Source organism: Periophthalmus magnuspinnatus, chromosome 15, assembly GCF_009829125.3.
Source record: "Periophthalmus magnuspinnatus isolate fPerMag1 chromosome 15, fPerMag1.2.pri, whole genome shotgun sequence".
NCBI classification, from domain to species: domain Eukaryota; kingdom Metazoa; phylum Chordata; class Actinopteri; order Gobiiformes; family Gobiidae; genus Periophthalmus; species Periophthalmus magnuspinnatus.
This window is the reverse complement of record NC_047140.1, coordinates 20,916,613-20,934,649: the sequence shown is the minus strand read 5'-3', so window position 1 is coordinate 20,934,649 and position 18,037 is coordinate 20,916,613. Positions and strand designations below refer to the sequence as shown.

Below are 18,037 nucleotides of genomic sequence, written 5' to 3'. Positions count from 1 at the left end.
CCCATGATGTTACTAATTGGAATTGCACTGCAAACTGTAAACAAATGATTGTGAAATTGTTTAAATTAACACTATTGATTAATAGGCCTGTCAGGATAACACATTTTGAAGTGTGTCATATTGCTACAAAGAATATCACAATGAAATGTCACTGACACAATAAAATATAAAATTTAGAACATACCCTTTATATACTTGATGCGTGAACTTTTCTCTCAACTCTCATAGAGCAAATCTAAACACGTGATTTGTGGTCACATACGATTTTCAACTGATCGCAAACAACCTGTAATTTGAGTTTCCTTTGTACTTGATGTAATAAATCCAAGGTCTGTAGATATTTTTCACTGGCAAATTGTAAACATGGTCTTGATGGCTATATGGTATGAGAAAATAACATGTTCCAGTATAAGCAGCTGTATGCCAAGTCATTTACATTTCTGTGCTTGTACGATAGTGTGAATTTGATCGGCGTGCGTTTTATCACACTCTGTATTTAGTACATTTCATATATGCTGATCATTTGAGTGCTGCCACAGATGGGTCTCACAGTAGGACACATGGATTTAGACAGAACAGAGGCACTTGTATAAAAGTTCTTAATGCATCCGACAGCTGTTTTTGCTAGAAATATAAAAGCTAGAACTATGCCTCAATAGGCCTTATAGTTTTTTGAATCGACTCACAAAAACTGTTAAATAGGGATGCTGGTTCACATAGAAACATGTATGAGGTTCACAGAGCTCTCAAACTGTGAAACTGTCATAACAATATTGTCTACAGGGGGCATGTGACTCAAACTTCCTATGGCAGTAAAAAGCAAAATGGCACTTTTTCTCAGATTTTTACTGAAACAAAATAGTCATCAAGTTTGTAGGTAGAACACACATTTTATGACATTTTTATTGAGAAAAATTGGTTTGTGTCACAATCTTTAACCTGCCTTTATTGGTGAGTTTGAAAAAAGTTTTGTTTTGTCTGTGCAAAAACTGTTAAACTGTCAGTTTAGTTTTCTTATCCTTTCTGGCAGGCTGTTGTTAAGATAATGGTGCGTTCCAGTTGTCTGTGGAGGTCGGATTTTCCGGTTTCCGACTTGTACATGACAACTGTAACGCCCCGCAATCTCGGAATTTTTACTCTGAAAGTCAGACATTTCAGACCCCGAGTTAGAAGGTTAAAAACCTTTTGTACTTAAGTCATTTTTGCTACAGTTTCTCCCTGTATGCCACAATGGGTAAATATTAACAGTAATACATTTTTGAAATATTTTATTTATATATATATATATATATATATATATATATATATATATATATATATATATATATATATATACACACATACATATACATAACACCCATCCATTCTTTGGATATTGCTCTTTAAGAATGACGCCACAATCTACATTATCGCTCACTATAGCACACACTATATAACCTGATGATACAATGGTCAGAGCTTCAGAACTTCTGTTTGTACTGTTTCTCTGTATTTCTGGCATATCACTTTCAGACAGTCTACAGACAACACGTACCACAAAGTGCTCCAGTCAAACTCATCACCAAAAAGTCATCAAGTCTAGTACACGGGACATCATCTCTGCTCTAGTAAGGCCTTAGCGGCCAAAAAACAACCATTGGAGAGTGTGAGAGACAGTGGATGGCTGAGCCTTCCTAGAGAGAGGTGAGAGGGATGAGGGAGCAGCAGCTCTACATAGAGGGAGAGAAACAGTGGAAGAGGAAACAACAGGTCTGGTGTGAGGAGAGAAAGGGGTTTGTGGAAAGAGAGGAGGGGCTGCTGAGGAAAGTCCGTGCTTTAGAGGGGTTACTTTCCAAGGTTACTCTCCATCAACAGGCTCATCCACTACAGGGAGAGAAAGAGGAGGACCACTTAGAGGCAGCATCTCAAAAGTTTCTCCCAGTTTCTTTCTGATTAATCTGTCAGCCCTCCAGCGAGAGAGGCTCCAGCAGAGACTGAAAGGCCCCAACCAGATGCACTAAAGCCCCCGACTAGTGCACAGGACGCTAAAGATGTAGAGCCAACTGAGGAGGAGACACTAGTTTGTTCTTATGATGAACTAGTCAATCCTGCAGCAACAGAGGAGGACTAACCAAAACCAGAGCCCCATCACATGTTGGCTTGTGAAATGATCAAACCCCAGCCTGGTGTCTGGTCAAAAACTGAAAGTGAAGCCTGCGTTCCACATGTCACAGAACTGCAAAAACTTCTAAAAGTGGAGATAGAAGATCCATCCACTGAAGGAGTCCATCCACCTGTGAAACCATTGGAGCCCACCACTGTTGTGGTTAGCTCTACTCCACTGAAAGTATAACCCACCTCAAAAAGAGCTCCATCTTGCTACGGAGTGGACAACAGGGCTGGTGCCAATAATGCACAACTTTGGCCCTGCTGTTTTGAAGCACAGGTGGAGACGGGCAGATAAGTACAGATTGACACTGGCAAAGGCTGAGTAGGTACCAATCCAGGCTGGTCCAATGCACCACCAAGAAGAAGAGGAAATGGAGGAACTTCAAGCAGTAGAGCTCGGCCTGCTTTGGCACATTTATGCAAATTATAAAAAAGCATTTTAAAAAAAGTTGATATTTTTAATTATTATATTTTTCTAATAGACAGCACTTTAGAGTATGTGCAATGTAATGTTTATTTTTAGGGCAATGCACTGTAGCACCATGATGCTCTCTGATTAGGATCACAAACATGAACAAACGACAGCAGACTAATGTGAAGTGTCTGTGTCCCAGTCCCAATGCTTGTGATATTGTGTGTTTTATGTTAAATATGACCTTAACTGTTAGCGTGTCCAGAGGCAACAGATTAAAACTAGCCTGTGGCTAAAATCTGACATATTTACATATGATATGTCCATTAATATGTACTTAGGGGTTGTATCAGGTAGCATCATTAGAGCTGCTTCTTTACTGGATACATTTACCAAAAATAACAATGTTTTACTTGAATTGTTTGGTTTTCCAAGGCAAGCTAATATGGATAGTGAATTACAAAAGGCAATACCACATTTGTATATTGAACAAAAGATTTAAGCTGTATTTATCCCCTTGCTATTTTTATTATAGCTTTTAGAAAAGTGGTACAACTTGAAACTCATTTCACACAAGATAAATGATCCATCTGGTTTATCTTGTTTCATGGACCCAGTGGGAATTTTAAATTTGAGTTTTGATCCTCTGAGGTTCCTGTAGTTGGAGAAGCTTGAATAATTCTGGCCCATAAAAAGTAATAAAAGAAGACTAAAACTGGGTCAGATGTATACTTTCACATCATTATAAAACAAAATTTACTTGGACTTTAAAACAATACAACTATAACACAACAGTACCTACTTATTAGTGACTTAACACGTTAATTACGTTTTACTCAAATACAAATTCTTAAGACTCACTTCATCTCTATCCATCTATTGCAACTATATAAAGATAAATTATCTTATGTCAGCTATATATTGTTACATACCTCCAGTGGGAATTTTAAGTTTCAGTTTTGATCCTCTGGGGCTTCTGTAGTTGGAGAAGCCTGAATAGTAGGCCATTAGTTATGTAAGGATAGAAAGTGGCTCCGACGTAATTTATCATTTCAACTAAAAAGTCCGGTCATAATTCATAAATCAGAGTCTCCATATTGCAAATCACTATTCACTTTTATTTCCATTTTAGTTTTGTTTATTTTTATACAACTTATTTATAAAATTGTATGTGCACATGTAGAATAATACTTATAATGAAAAGATGCAAGGTTGTACTTTGCAGATGGAAAATTTAATGACATTTATACTTGAACGAAAATACAAATACACTTTTTTTTTTAACAATATATGAAAGATGAATTTTTACAGGGATGACATACTACTTCATACTTCATGCTTCATACTACTATTCTATTGACCTCTGGATCTCCATAGTGGTCCCATGTTGTGACAGTTGGAATCGTATTGGCCCAACACATTTGCTACACGATAAAGCCATGTTAAACCCCTCCAGCTCTAATCCGCGTGGAGCGTTCAAGTGTGTATGAAATCGCGTGTCTCGCTGTAAATAGGTTGAGTGGGAGGGGCTCAGCATACAGTAGTCCCCCTTCCCCCATTTTAAGTACACATAGTTAATTTATTGTGGTCTAATGCAGTGGTGGGCCTGCCCTGTATGTGGAGTCATTATAATGTACCCCTCCCTTTCTGACTCAGAGGTTGTCTCATTCTTTTGTCCCAGCAGCAGGTCTGTGTCTATAAGGCCACGTGTTGGCCATATAGACACAGACATATTGGATTTTAAGGTTGACTTGACACTACTGTACATAAGTGGGGGTAGTCAAGAATAATACAAGTCAAAGTACTATTCTTAATCATAGTTTCACAAGAAAATGTACTTGTATGTATAGTTTACTCTACATAAATATTAACTGGAGTGCATTAAAACTGGTACTATTGCTAATAAATACAATTACTATTACTACATCGGCACTGCTACTAATACTGCTTACCTATAGGCTACTTTTGCTTGCTTTGAATGAATATTTGGTGAGCTATTCCTATTGTCTCGCTTGGGGCCCATTGATGAAAAATGACATTTGTTACTACCATAATCGTTTTGATTGTATCCATATTGAGGAATTTGATATAAAATTATCTTTCTGCAATTTACAAATGTCCTTTTGTGTCTCTTTTCCCATTACACAATGTGATCTGATGGTACTAATAAAAGTTGAAGTGTAGAGGGCGAAGCAAGTTCATTTGTATAGCACAATTCATAGTAATTGTAAGTAATTCAAAGTGCTTTACAGAATACGGAAGAAATTAAAATCACAATGCAAACAAATCAAAACACAAATAATCATCATGAAAGGAGAAAATTCACTGAGTCGCTCCGTCCTCTTGTTAAATCTTTAAATGAGACACACTCACTCTGATCTCATCTGATCACATAGGAGAGATACAGCTACATTATGCATTAGAGGCTTTTAAAGGCTGTTTACTAAGAGATGGTGGATTTTAAACTACATCAGTTGGGATACAAATAATCTTTACACTGGAGATGACTTTCCTGCTTGCTGCTGGTAAGATGCGTTAATGTTTTGTGATGTGTGAATTCATGCATTCATGTGTTATCATTTCAGTTCCTTCACTCCTTCCACCTCTCACCCTGTTCAGAACAAGACCGTGTTGACCGCAGTGTATTTTGCCGTTTTTGCAGTTTTTATCCTCCAGCTTGCCATACTCCTTTCGGCCTGTTGACCTCCATCCTCCACACATGATCAAATCTGACACTTTGTCTAACAGCTCCTCACTCGCACCGTCACGCTCCTCAAGTCTTTTTTTTTTTTTTTCTTTCTTCAAACCATGTCAGATGAATGCAGTACGTGTCCATATGGTGCTGTCAGTCAGTATATTGTTCAGTAGTAAAAAATACTGTCTAAACTGCTATTTTAACCATAGAGGTGGTGTGCAGGTTATACAGGTATTGGATATCAGGTCTGATCCAACAAATATTACTAAATCTAGTAATTGTGAGGCCAAGATATTTTAGTAAAATTTATGACTGCTGTTGAAGCTACTATGCTTTCGCTGATACAATGCTGTTTTAGAGGTACAGACAGAACAAACATTCAACATTTTAATATTCTGTTAATTTTAAGAATAGTTGCCATATTGGTATTTGTTGGTATTTGTATCTGGACTGCAAAAACTGGATTGCTGCATCCTTATATTTGTTTACACCATGAAAAATATTGATAATTTGGCATGACTCACATATGCAAAGTCACGCTATATCTTAATATGCAACTTGTGATGTCATGAGATTTAGTGTTGTTATTGGGAGAAACAATTTTATACCATTCCTCTAGTACGTGACCAGCATTATGAACAATTTATAGTGACTTGGCAGTGCCTTGGAGATACTTTAATGAAGATTTGAAATGCACAAATAAGCAGCATAACCATGATTGTAAACCATAATCAAATTCAAATATAATCTAGTTTAACTTAATGACCTCATGTGACCCTTTTTTTTTTCCTTCAGCACTTTTACACAGGGACTGCCTTGTCGTTGTTAAATTATTGTCACCTTTTACCCATTAAGCGTTCCACTCGGTTAGACCTAAACACTTGTCCAATTTAGTCCCCAAATTGACCTACATTTTAGTCCCAGTCCCGCACACTTACTCTGGTTTCCGCAGCTGTCCTCTCGCCAAAGCATAAGGCGCTCTTTTAGAACCTATTAGCGGCCAATTCCTCCCATAATCCTTTTCAGAAAGTACCGGGCAGTGTGGGGCACGCCTAGCACATCATTGGGTAATTACGGGGTTAAATTATTATGTTGGAGGCAGAGGCCGGAAACTCATTCAGCGCTGATGAGAACAGATGAGGATACAGTCAAACCAGACGCCCGGAGCATTTATACATATGGTCAAAAGGCAGCTGCTGAAGTGTATTATTGCAGAGCGGGATTAACTTACTCCTCACGGTGGCCAGTTTTATGATTAAGAATATTTTTTTCAAAGTAATTTTAGCTATTATATGACATAATATGACAAGTGGTTGCATGTTCTGTGTTGTGATAATATTGTTCCTACTTCTGGATGTGCCATGAAACTTTTCAACTTTTCTGATGCAGATTTCACCAGCTGCTTGTCTCTGTGGAGTAATAAATGTGACATAGAAGTGTTTAATCCTATGCTGTGGAACATTCCAGACAAAACAATACCACAACTGTTATTTTCCTAATGGATTGTTTAGCGTGTGTGTGTGAAGAAGTTTTAAGTCACATGGCCAGCAAAACTCCCACCTGTTCTGAAGGACAAGTTCAAACACGGCCTACTCCAACTTCACAAGTTACTCACATAATCACTACCACAACACACATACATACAGTTATATATGCGTGTAGTGAGTCAGAGTTTCCCCGTTTGGTTTCACTTCACTAATAACAGCTCTGCAACATCTGGCCTCAGGGTCCTGGGCCTGAGCACGTACTCCTCCTCCACATCATTTCTATTGACAGTTATGACCTTGAATGAGACGGACACATGTTAGTCTCAATGAAGGCAGGATAAAGTTTAAAATCTATATTTTGGTTTTATAAAAGTGTTGTTAGTTGGATATGGATGGATGGATAATGGATACCTCCTTATTTAGATCAAAGATTGTTTTTAAAGGTTTTTACATTATTTTGAGTCATTGATCAAAGATGTTATAACTAACTTCTGTGGACGATGTGACTCAATTGAAAGAGCATTTACCCCTAAAAGAGAAGGTTTTCAGGTTAAGTCTGGGTGCTATTTATGAGTTTCAGATTCCTGTTATATGCAACATTTTTAGGACTTTTTCCCTGTACAAAAAATATAATACTTGTGGTAAATTGTTAATCGTTATGGTCACTGTCCTAATTTATCATTCTGAAATGCATGGTTGGCTTTACCATTGCAAGATAGCCTCAATGCCTTAGCAAAAGTCTGTGCTTTCCGAAAACGTTTTCTTTGTTACTTTTATTATATTTTTGGTTCATTGATATCTCACCTTCTTTGTTCAGCCTTTTTAAACCTGTTGGCACCTACTCAACTCAGTACTCGACGCTTAGAGCTACATGCCTCATTTCACCTTGCTAACAACATCGTCAGCTGAGCCCCCATAGACTGTAATGGTAATGTTACGGACTGGGGGCATCTGGTAGGAGAGGAGCTAATGAGCGCTGCTAGCCTCATATGGCCCTGTGAGGATGCTAGATATTACTGCAGAGGCCGCGTTTCCCGTGAGCCTCTGGGGCCTGTTTCCTGTGTTGTTCAGCCTGACAGGTGTTTCTGTAGCCCTCCATAACCTCACAGCAAGGCTAAGCCCTGCACTAGCTCTTCTGATGTGAGACCCCATAAGGCAGGGAATAGGAATGAAATGAATGCAAATCTCATAAAGGTTAGATTAATGCTTTTAGGCTAACTAGGCTAACAACAGATAGAGTCATCCATTGGGAAACTTGCTGCATTTCAGATAAAACTAGAGGTATTTATTTTTCATGGAGCTGATGGTCTGGTAAAATCACTACTGTTAATATGCTGATTATAGCCTAGTCAAAAAACTAAGTGTACACGCTTAAAAAATTAATTGACTGTTATAAATTTACCAAGATACATGCACAAAGCCTAAAGGTCAAAAACTGTACAGAAATTTAAGCGCTCATAATATTTTGGGCCCCATAGACTAGTGCAGACCAGTTGATGAGACATCCAATTCAATTTGTTTTTGTATAGCCCCAAATTACAAAATTACAGGTAAATGAGAGTACTGTACCCTAAAAAAGTATAACATTGGCATATATTTCATGTCAGTTTATTCCCATCCAAAATAGTTATGCATGCACTTTCCTTAATCTTAAATTTTTAGAAAGTCCAGTTTTCAAATTCCTTTTTCAAATTTTCCCTCCAAGCGTATGTTGTCTACTCTACAACCAGCTACAAGGATGCAGTTAGTTAGCTTTACCATACCCCCCAGGCAAAAGCAACTCATACAAGGTATTCACTCATTGAAATATCATCTTACAGTCCACATGTGTAAACCAATGTAACACAAACAACCAAGGCCAAATTATGTTACCACACTGTCTGTACTGTTACTCCCTGACAAACCACAATGATTATAGCATCTCATAAACAACAATTATATGTCCTTTTTTATAAGTATTTGGATCGTTAACAGGCATGAACAAGGAAAGGGGAATCCCAAAGAAATGCATGGGCACTTTTTCTGACACACTGCTGACAACTTAATGAGTCAAACAATTAGACATGCACAATGTGAACAAAAAGTGATATTTGATACTGCACTGTGTATTGTTATACTCTAATATAGATTTTGGCACAATTAGTACAGTTAATATGAGAAATGTTCAGATTCCTTAAAGCACCACTGTGTAATCTTTTAGCCAAAAGATAGACTGCCTTCTTCTGCTTGTTTGCGCAGAAATGTTGTTTGTTTAGCTATAATATTCCGAAGAACGATGAACCATGAGTCAAATGTGTCTGAATAAATACTTAACAGACTAAACCAAGATATGAATTCAATAATCTTCCTTTTTTTAATTTACATTTAACTTATACATTTCTGTCAGATGGAGAACCTTTTTTTCTTGTGATCTATTTAGTTTCTGGCAAATACTTTTTATATTAATCAGTAGTGCAATATCGATTTAGTGTACAATGAGATTTGATACCATTTATGATACTTGATATTATAATTTATTGTGCTGCCTATGGTGGCATCATAGAGATAGAAAAGTAAAAAATTCATACTTTTCTCGCCCAGTCATAGCAGCTCCATAAAGGGAACAGGTGGCTGAACCAGAAAAGTTACATAGTGAATCTTTAAAATGCCTGACAGATCTTTTTAGAATGGTTTTGTCAAAATGATCTATTACATGATAATGGTGACAGCTTTTACCATTTCTTTGATTAAAAAGCTTCTTCTGCTCGAGTCAAGATGGATTCATTGGGGTAAAAATCAATGCTGCGTTTCTATGGTTGTCAGTTGTGTTATCGATTGGGTGTACAGAATGTTGAAAAAGTGTAATATTGATGTGAGAGGGACCAGACTAACAGGTACTAAGAGCATGTCTAGACCAATGCGCAAATAAATGCAAGGATACAGTTGTAAATCTACACTGAGGGTCAAGAAGTTCAATTTCACAATCAGCTTTTGAGAATAACAAAATAGGATAACAAAAATGCTCAGTTACATGTTTGATTTTCTAAGGTTGGCAGTTAAATTCTAAGCACTGCATATTGCCATTGTGTCCCTGGGCAAGAAACTTCACACACTTTGCCTATGCATGAATGTGTTGTGTGAGTGAAGACTCTACATAAAATCCAAGGCAAAATTATGCTCATAATATTGTATTGGTGCATGGTTCATATGACTCTTTAGCGTTTGAAAACCAGTGTATCAATCTTCATAATTGGCATAAATAGCTGAGTAATAATATTAATAATTAACACATTTATAGCACTGCTTTTTGGGCACTCAAAGATCCTTGGTGCTAATAAAGCATGGGCTATCTGGAACTATATCTAAAAGGATACAAAATTAAATTCAATTTGAAAAATCCTGAAATCCATCCATCAACTTAAATTGTAATTGAGTCTTTGCACAGTAATCAAATTTTCTATTTACAATATTTGAATTAGCACATTGATTCTTTGTCATGATCTTATTGTGTGGTTGATGGTAATCTAAATATGCTCAGTGCTCATTTCCCCTTTAATAGATGTGACCGTGTATCTTGATCTCAGAGCGGCCGTGTTACCAGCGGGTCAGTGAAGTGTCCATTAAAAGCCTGTAAAAGCCGTGTAAAGGCATGTCACTGTGATGGATGTGGTGAGGCCTGATGCTCCCTGCAGCTTTTGCCTCTGTCTCTGTCCTTTAGAGCAGACGCATGTAGCCACTTAACTCTCTTCCACTGCTCTCACTCTCTCTCGCTCACTTGCTCTCCTTCACTCGCACTCTCTTGCTTTCTATATATCAGTCTGTGTCTCTCTCACCTTCTCTTTCTCCCTTTTTTCTTTATATTTTTCCTTCATTCTCTCTTGTCTCTCTTTCTCAGTCTCTATCTCTCTCCCTCTTCTGCTCTTCTTCTTTCTCCTTTTTTCTTACTCTTTCTCTCTCATCTCCCTCATTCTTTCTCTTCCTCTCTTTCTCCCTTGCTCTCTCTCTCATTTTTATCCTCACACTCTTTCTCTCTCTCAATCTCCTTCTTTCTCCCTCACTCTGTCCCTCTTCCTCTCTTTTTCCTTTTCTCTTTATTTTTCTCTTCCTCTCTCCTGTACCACTTATATAGAGCAGAGTGTTCTGCACAAAAGAACTGCAGGGGACAAACTAAAAGCTACTTAGATGAATGACTGTGGTTGAAATGATAATACTGCCCTTTTTGTTCATGGCTGATATTACTTTAATCGGACACGGCAAGTCAACATCCAAGTCAAGGTCGAGTAGGTTCAGCAACTTTACAATATTGAATGATCTATAATCTGTGGAGAGATTATAGAGCTGAAACGAGTTAGCACAGAAATGTAAATGGTTCCATACAACAATATATTAGAGCTTTTGTACTGACAATAAAAAAATGTAAAAAACAAAAAGCAAAACGACAACACTGAAGTGATGTGAGATTGTATCATGTAGCATAATTGGGTAGTGCAAATTAGTCATGTTAAAATGCCTTCTCTCTTTCTCTCGCTCTTGTTCAGGGCTGGAGAGCGGAGGTGTGACCCTGAAGGAGCCTGCTTCAGAGGGAGAGATCGAGAGCTCAGTCCCAGTCACTCTGCGGTGCCACATCGACGGACATCCTCGGTAAGTCTTCTCACTGAGGGTGGGTCATGTCAACAAAAATGTTCGTAGAGTCTCTTTACAAATTACAAAGGCAATTGATGAGATATCTTAATGAGACTTCTTCTATTGTACTTGGTGGTTTCCCACGTTTTTCCCTCATTTAATACACCTCTATATGGGCACCATCACTCACACAAAGCACCGCAGTAATCGATTTCTTGCCATGTTTGATGTAGCATAGCCTCGACAATGGTTGCAGTCACATCTGTTATCTTTTGATCTCTTCCGTACTTTGTTCTGTATTTTCTTTGAGTCTGTGTATCTGATCTTGTCTCAATAAACCATGATACATTGTGCCTTCTGTTGTAGTAGCCATTTCTTAAGACTTCAAAAGGATGAAATACAAAACTTTTATACTTTTATAGTCACAATAAAACAAATCTAACTAATATCTTACCAGTTGCCTTTGTAATTAAATTGTTATATTGTAAAGAGACTTTATGGACACCCTGTGTGTGTGTGTGTGTGTATATGTGTATATATATATATATATATATATATATATATATATATATATATATATATATATATATATATATACCCATATATATATATATATATATACCCATATATGAAGACAGTGTAGAAATATTACCTTCTGCTCTGATTTCAAAGATGACACATTGTTTCGTTTTAATTCCGACTCATTCCGATTATTTTTTTATTTTATTTTGTACTCCATATATACTCCACTATATTTGGCATTTTCACAAACAACACTTGTGATTTTATCTTGTTGACAATGTATTGCTTACTACTACCCTCTTCTCCCCTCTTCACCCTTACCTCAAGTTCAAAGGTCACACATCTGAAGAGTCCAAACCTCCTCCAGTATTTGTGTTGGCCTCTCCCATGCTCCAGTGGCCCTCTTCTGTCCATTCATCTCCTCTTACTGTCGCCTATATCCCCTTCTCTTTCTCTCTACTTCATCAATCACGTCTGAATAATTTTCTCTCTTACCTCCCTCGCTCTCTTTACCTCTACCTCCGTCTGTCTCTCTACATCTCTCTACCTCGCTTTCTCTACCTAATTCTCTACTTCATCCATCATGCCTGAATCCACCTCTCTCACACCTCTCCCTTTCTTATTTAGACCTACGTGTCACTGGTTCAAAAATGGGGTGAAGCTGACGGAGAAGACCCATCAGATCAACAACAAAGAGCGCACCCTGACCCTGAAGAGTGCTTCTGTGGAGGATAACGGAGTGTACTACTGCTGTGCCAAGAACGCAGCTGGACACGTGTGCAGCAATAGCAACTTCACTCTGCATATCATAGGTGGGTATCTGAACTAACTGAGGCCGTATAAGTAAAAAAAAAATCTATACTTTGATGCAAATCAATACAAAAACTCAATTTATCATTGTTACCTTTTTTCTTGATATTAAAATCATGTTGGAAATTTTACGATCTCTTATACTATCCTATACAAAATATATCAAATCTAACCTCTTTCATATGTTTAAAGCTTTTTCCTTTTATATTATATAACATTTAAAGCAGACCTATTCTGCAAAATCAACTTTTTAGAGCTTTTAACCATATTGTGCATTTCCCTTCAGCATTTACTCACCTGAAGTTGTATTTGGAGTGATCTGCCAATGTTTAAGCAATCTTTAATCGCTTATTTGCAACAAGCGATTAAAGATTTCACATTTCCACCGCCTTTTGAATACAGCCACTGTTCTGTACTTAACTTTGTTCTTCAAATGTCTTAATCGGTGACCATAGGATTCACCATAGGATTCGGCAGCGTCACGTAGTCATTTTGCCACAAATTTAAAAAAAAATCCACTACTCACTAGTGTGATCTGCAGCTATCCATAGGAGGTGCTGACACTTTGATGTTGTTTACGGCAATGTCAGCTCCCATTGGGCACCGCAGATTTGTAAGATGGAAGGCAGCAGACTTTATTCTTTTATTAATTAGTTGTAAATGAATATTGTGATTTTTAAAATGTGCCAGTTATGATTCACAGCTGTCATAGATTATAACTAGACACAAGCACAATAAGTCTTCTTTAAAAATGTTTGTAATTTGGGTGAAGAGTGGAGAGGAAGCCAGGAATTTAACTTGCAACAGCCCATGCAGTTATATCTGGCTATGGCAACGGTCCTAATTTTACATAACTTGAAACATATCGAGAAAGGACAAAAACACTAGTATGTACTTTACCCATATGATTAGTAGTGTCCAGATCACTTATTTGCACCACCTGTACTTAGATGAGAATTTGGCGTCTTACAGTGGCAAATATGTAAAAAATTCAAGTGAGCAGAACCTACTTCTCTGTATTATTATTAGGACCTGATATCCTATGTAATCCATTTTTTATTTGACTGCACTATTCGATGGAGCATACGTGAAATCCATTGGTTATATTTTTCACTTTCACCCGTCTTGTTAAATTGATTGTAAATCACCTCAAATCCATCAGAATATTTCCACTCTGCACAGGTAAATTGGAGCGTTGGAAAACCATTAGCTGAGAGAGAGTGGTAAGATGAGGAAGAGGAATTTTTGATGTGATTACCAAGAGCATGTTTAGCACCTCTTTCCTCTGCACCCACGCATATATTAAACTGTATATCCACATTGAATCTCTATATGTCGTTCATGGCTCAGGAACAATGGAAAAACAAAGGCAATAGATTTCTGAGCAACCATCGTCCCAGGCCAGTGTTAAATACCTTTTCACACCTCTTTAGAGTTTATGAGCTCACAGACCATTGGGCAAGGCTAGGTGAGGTGTAAAGTTACCCAACAACAGCTGGCAGATACAAAACCCATAAAATTAGATTAGTTCCAATATACAACACAGTTAAAAACTGTTTGTCAATTAAAACATAATTATCTTTTTACAGTAAATTTTGGCGATGATTTAACACTTTAATTAAAGGGATAATATTGTTATTGTTATTTTCTGGTTTATGTTATAATGTTGTTCCCTCATCAAAAACATACCTGGAGTTGTGTTTTGCTTCATTCACACATGTTTAACACACAATCCTGCATATTTAGGCTGAATTGAGTGAAACTGAAACCACTGTTCCACCTTGTGGTGTCCTGTGGTGATGCAGGAAGTGCTCCACTGTGTTTTAAAACTCCACACACCTTCACTAAAAACGTTTGGATCATTTCAGCCCTGGAATTGTCAATCTCTACTGAACTAAAGGATAAAGGTAACTCTTTATTTCAAAATTACCGCTTTGTGACTTCAAACATGTGTTCAGTAACTCAGCATAGCATATACTTGGATAAAGCCACTAAAATGTGTTATTCTACATTCACCCTTGCCTATTTTAATTACAATATAAATGACATTGTGATCAATACTTTCAGATAACCTATGATGTTTTTTTCCATTTTGAATATTAGTTACCTGGTGATGTCATAAAAATTCTAGTAAAAACTGCGAAAATGAATTGTGAATCGTAGCCATTGTCAGACAGAGATTCGCCTCTTTAGTGCAGCCACCTGCCTGTGTAACCTGAGCCACACTTTAGTTCAATTAGTCACACACAGACTGAGACGCGCATATCTTAACACCTGCACAGGAAGAAAGCCTTACACTGGAGTTTTCAGTTACCAAATTGCCACCTCCTATTATGTTCTTGACGCCTGTACCTTAAGGACAAGCATACTGGTTTTCATTGTGCAATGTCTAGACTTCCTGGGACGTCCCAATCCCACAATCTCTCTGCTTTCTTAAAGGTGCCAAGCCTGATTTTTTTATTTTTTTTAACCTCAACATCATTTGTTTGTTTTAAATTGAGATTAGATTTTTAGTAGTCCAAAAGTATTTCTCACTTTCCTAATGCATTTTAATTATTCACTAAAAGTTTATAAACACTCTTCAGAACTTTCATAGTATACATATTAAATAGTTAACTTCAACTAGCTTGCTAACATACTTCTTGGTTCTTGGACACTGAAATGCATTATTATTAGATGCAGACAGTCCATTACTTTATTTGATTTTTGCCCCTAAGGGGCAATTCTCACTTTGTGATCCAGACTTATTTATTTTATCATATCATCAGGTTTTCTAAACATATAGTGGTTGTATACAAATATAGCCGTGTATTGTATTCTGTCTGCCAGCAGAGCCCTGTTTTTGGCAGGTCAGGTTACAGTATTCCAGGACTTTGGCCCGACCTCTGCAGCAGGAGGTTGGCAGCTGAAAAGTGTCAGGAATGTGAATACAGGGATCAGATGGAGCAATTAATGTTTTATTGGGTGAAATTAGAGTCACTGGAACATAAAGGACATATAACTTAAAATGTGAGAGATTTAACAACTGAACAAGTTATTTGTAAAAGGATTGTTTTGCCCAAATGTTAAACCGTCTATACCTTTTAGTTTTACATAGTTGTGCTATAGCAAAAGAAAATTTTATTCTGCCAACTGGACATTTTTGTAAACAAATTATATGTGTTAGTTTCACTGTAGCAGGCTCTCTTCCTTTCAGACAGATATAGCACAGCATCCCACCAGCACTTGTCAGAACTGAAGAAGCCACTTGGATGAGGAGTCAAACATCTTCACCCTAAAACTTTTGTTCAGTTGACAGAATTGAATTTTCTTTTGCTGTGGAACCTATCTGGACGACTGAGGGATTACACAGACACTTTTATTCTATATTCTATCCACAGGATGAAAAGTTAGTTTCCATTGCAATTATAACTTCAAATTATCGTGTCTTTTGAATGGTTAACTGTCATCAAAATGGCACCATATAATAGGAAGCTGAAACACATAAATACACTGTGCATTGGCTTAGATTCAGGTTTTGAAGTTTTGGGTCTAAGGCAGAAGCCACAATCTCATACAGTTTGGTTTAATGCATTATATGTAGGCGGACTGATCTATCTGGTTATTATTTGTATCCGCTATTGGCCCACCGCATGACTGAAAAATACTTTGGGACTACACTGCTACCCTGCTCTCTTGTATAGTGTTTAGTGAAAAAGGGCTGTGGATGTCTGAAAATCATATACTTATTTTATGCAGAATTAAGACATCCTTCAGTATTTTAAAGTAGCCATTATTATTATAGTTATAAAAATCATAGCACATATTGAACTCACATTTTCTGACACATGTGCTTGTCTAAAGGCAGCTGTTTGCACCTCTCCATAATAAATCCTTCAGAAAATATTGGGCCAGTCCTGTCTCGAGGTGCAGCTGGTCTTATTCACCATGTGTCCAAATATTGACAGCATGAGATGAGGCCTTTATCGCATAACCATATTTAATAAAACATTCTCATTTAACAAAACAGATGTATGTAACACAATTTCTGCAAGTGGGAGAATGCCTTTATTTTCTGAAACACTGAGATCCTTGGGTTTACATACTCTATAGCTTTATTATACATTTTTGACATACCAGATTACATAGGTTAAAATAATGATAACGATAATTATAATGATTAATAATTGTGTTCCTCATCAATATACTTTTGTCCCTATATTCAGATGTATTGATTTGGATGTTTACCTTTCACAGATAAGAGTGTCCCGCGGCCGGTGGTTGCCCCTGACGACCAGGTGGTGCTGCGAAATGAGGAGGCCATGTTGCATTGTCAGTTCACCGCCGTCCCGCCCCCAACACAGGAGTGGTACTACGAGGGCGAGCTCGTGGTCAACAAAACCAGGTACTTGTTTAGAAATACTACTTTACAAAGCTTTCAATTATTTTAAATGATATTAGCATCCGCCTACTAGTTATACGGTTTAAAATATTCAGAAATACTTGTCCTTCCCTCACTCGTGAAGGGGGCCTCCTCCCGGTGGGACATGCCCAGAACATCTCCCTAGGGAGGCGTCCAGGAGGCATCCTGAGCAGATGCCCGAGCCACCTCAGCTGGCTCCTCTCAACATGTAGGAGCAGCGGCTCTACTCCGAGCTCCTCCCGTGTGACTGAGCTCCTCATCCTATCCCTAAGGGTGCCCCCAGCCACTCTGCGGAGGAAACCCATTTCGGCCGCTTGTATCCGCGATCTTGTCCTTTCGGTCATTATCCAGAGCTCATAGGTGAGGGTAGGAACGTAGATTGACCGGTAAATCGAGAGCTTTGCCTTTGGGCTCAGCTCCTTCTTTACCACAACGGACCGATACAGCGACCGCATCACTGCAGACGCTGCACCGATCCGCCTGTCAATCTCACGCTGGAGGGACTATGTCTCTCGGCTGGCCTGGGAACGCCTTGGGATCCCACCGGAGGAGCTGGAGGACGTGTCTGGGGTGAGGGAAGTTTGGGAGTCCCTGCTTAGACTGCTGCCACCGTGACCCGGCCCCGGATAAGCGGAAGAAAATGGATGGATGGAGAAATACTTGTAAAACTCCAAGCAACCTAATTGTCTACGATCATTACATTATAGAAACTCATGTGTAGTTACAATTGCTTTTGGAGTATCCTATTTGTTCCATGCTTTATTGTTGCATCACTTTACACTTCATAATATTGTACATCACAACTTGTACATTAAAGATAAACTATAGTACTGTAGTGTTCTGGTGTAAACGAAAAACTCCAAATTTCTTCCGGTTGTTTATTTTCTGAGCACAAGGACTACTGTAGGCCGTAACCTACACCAAAACAACAGCAGAACAATGGCAGTCTCAACTCACTA

General features: G+C 37.9%; 1 protein-coding gene across 1 annotated transcript in view; it reads left to right on the top strand.

The window, feature by feature from the left end:
* The window catches only part of ptk7b (protein tyrosine kinase 7b), a 114,693-nt gene that overhangs the window by 69,358 nt on the left and 27,298 nt on the right, over positions 1 to 18,037 (top strand). The window contains exons 4-6 of the mRNA XM_055227314.1: positions 11,260 to 11,362; positions 12,494 to 12,678; positions 16,913 to 17,060. Coding sequence (XP_055083289.1) covers positions 11,260 to 11,362; positions 12,494 to 12,678; positions 16,913 to 17,060 — 436 coding nt within the window. The remainder of the gene's footprint in view (positions 1 to 11,259; positions 11,363 to 12,493; positions 12,679 to 16,912; positions 17,061 to 18,037) is intronic.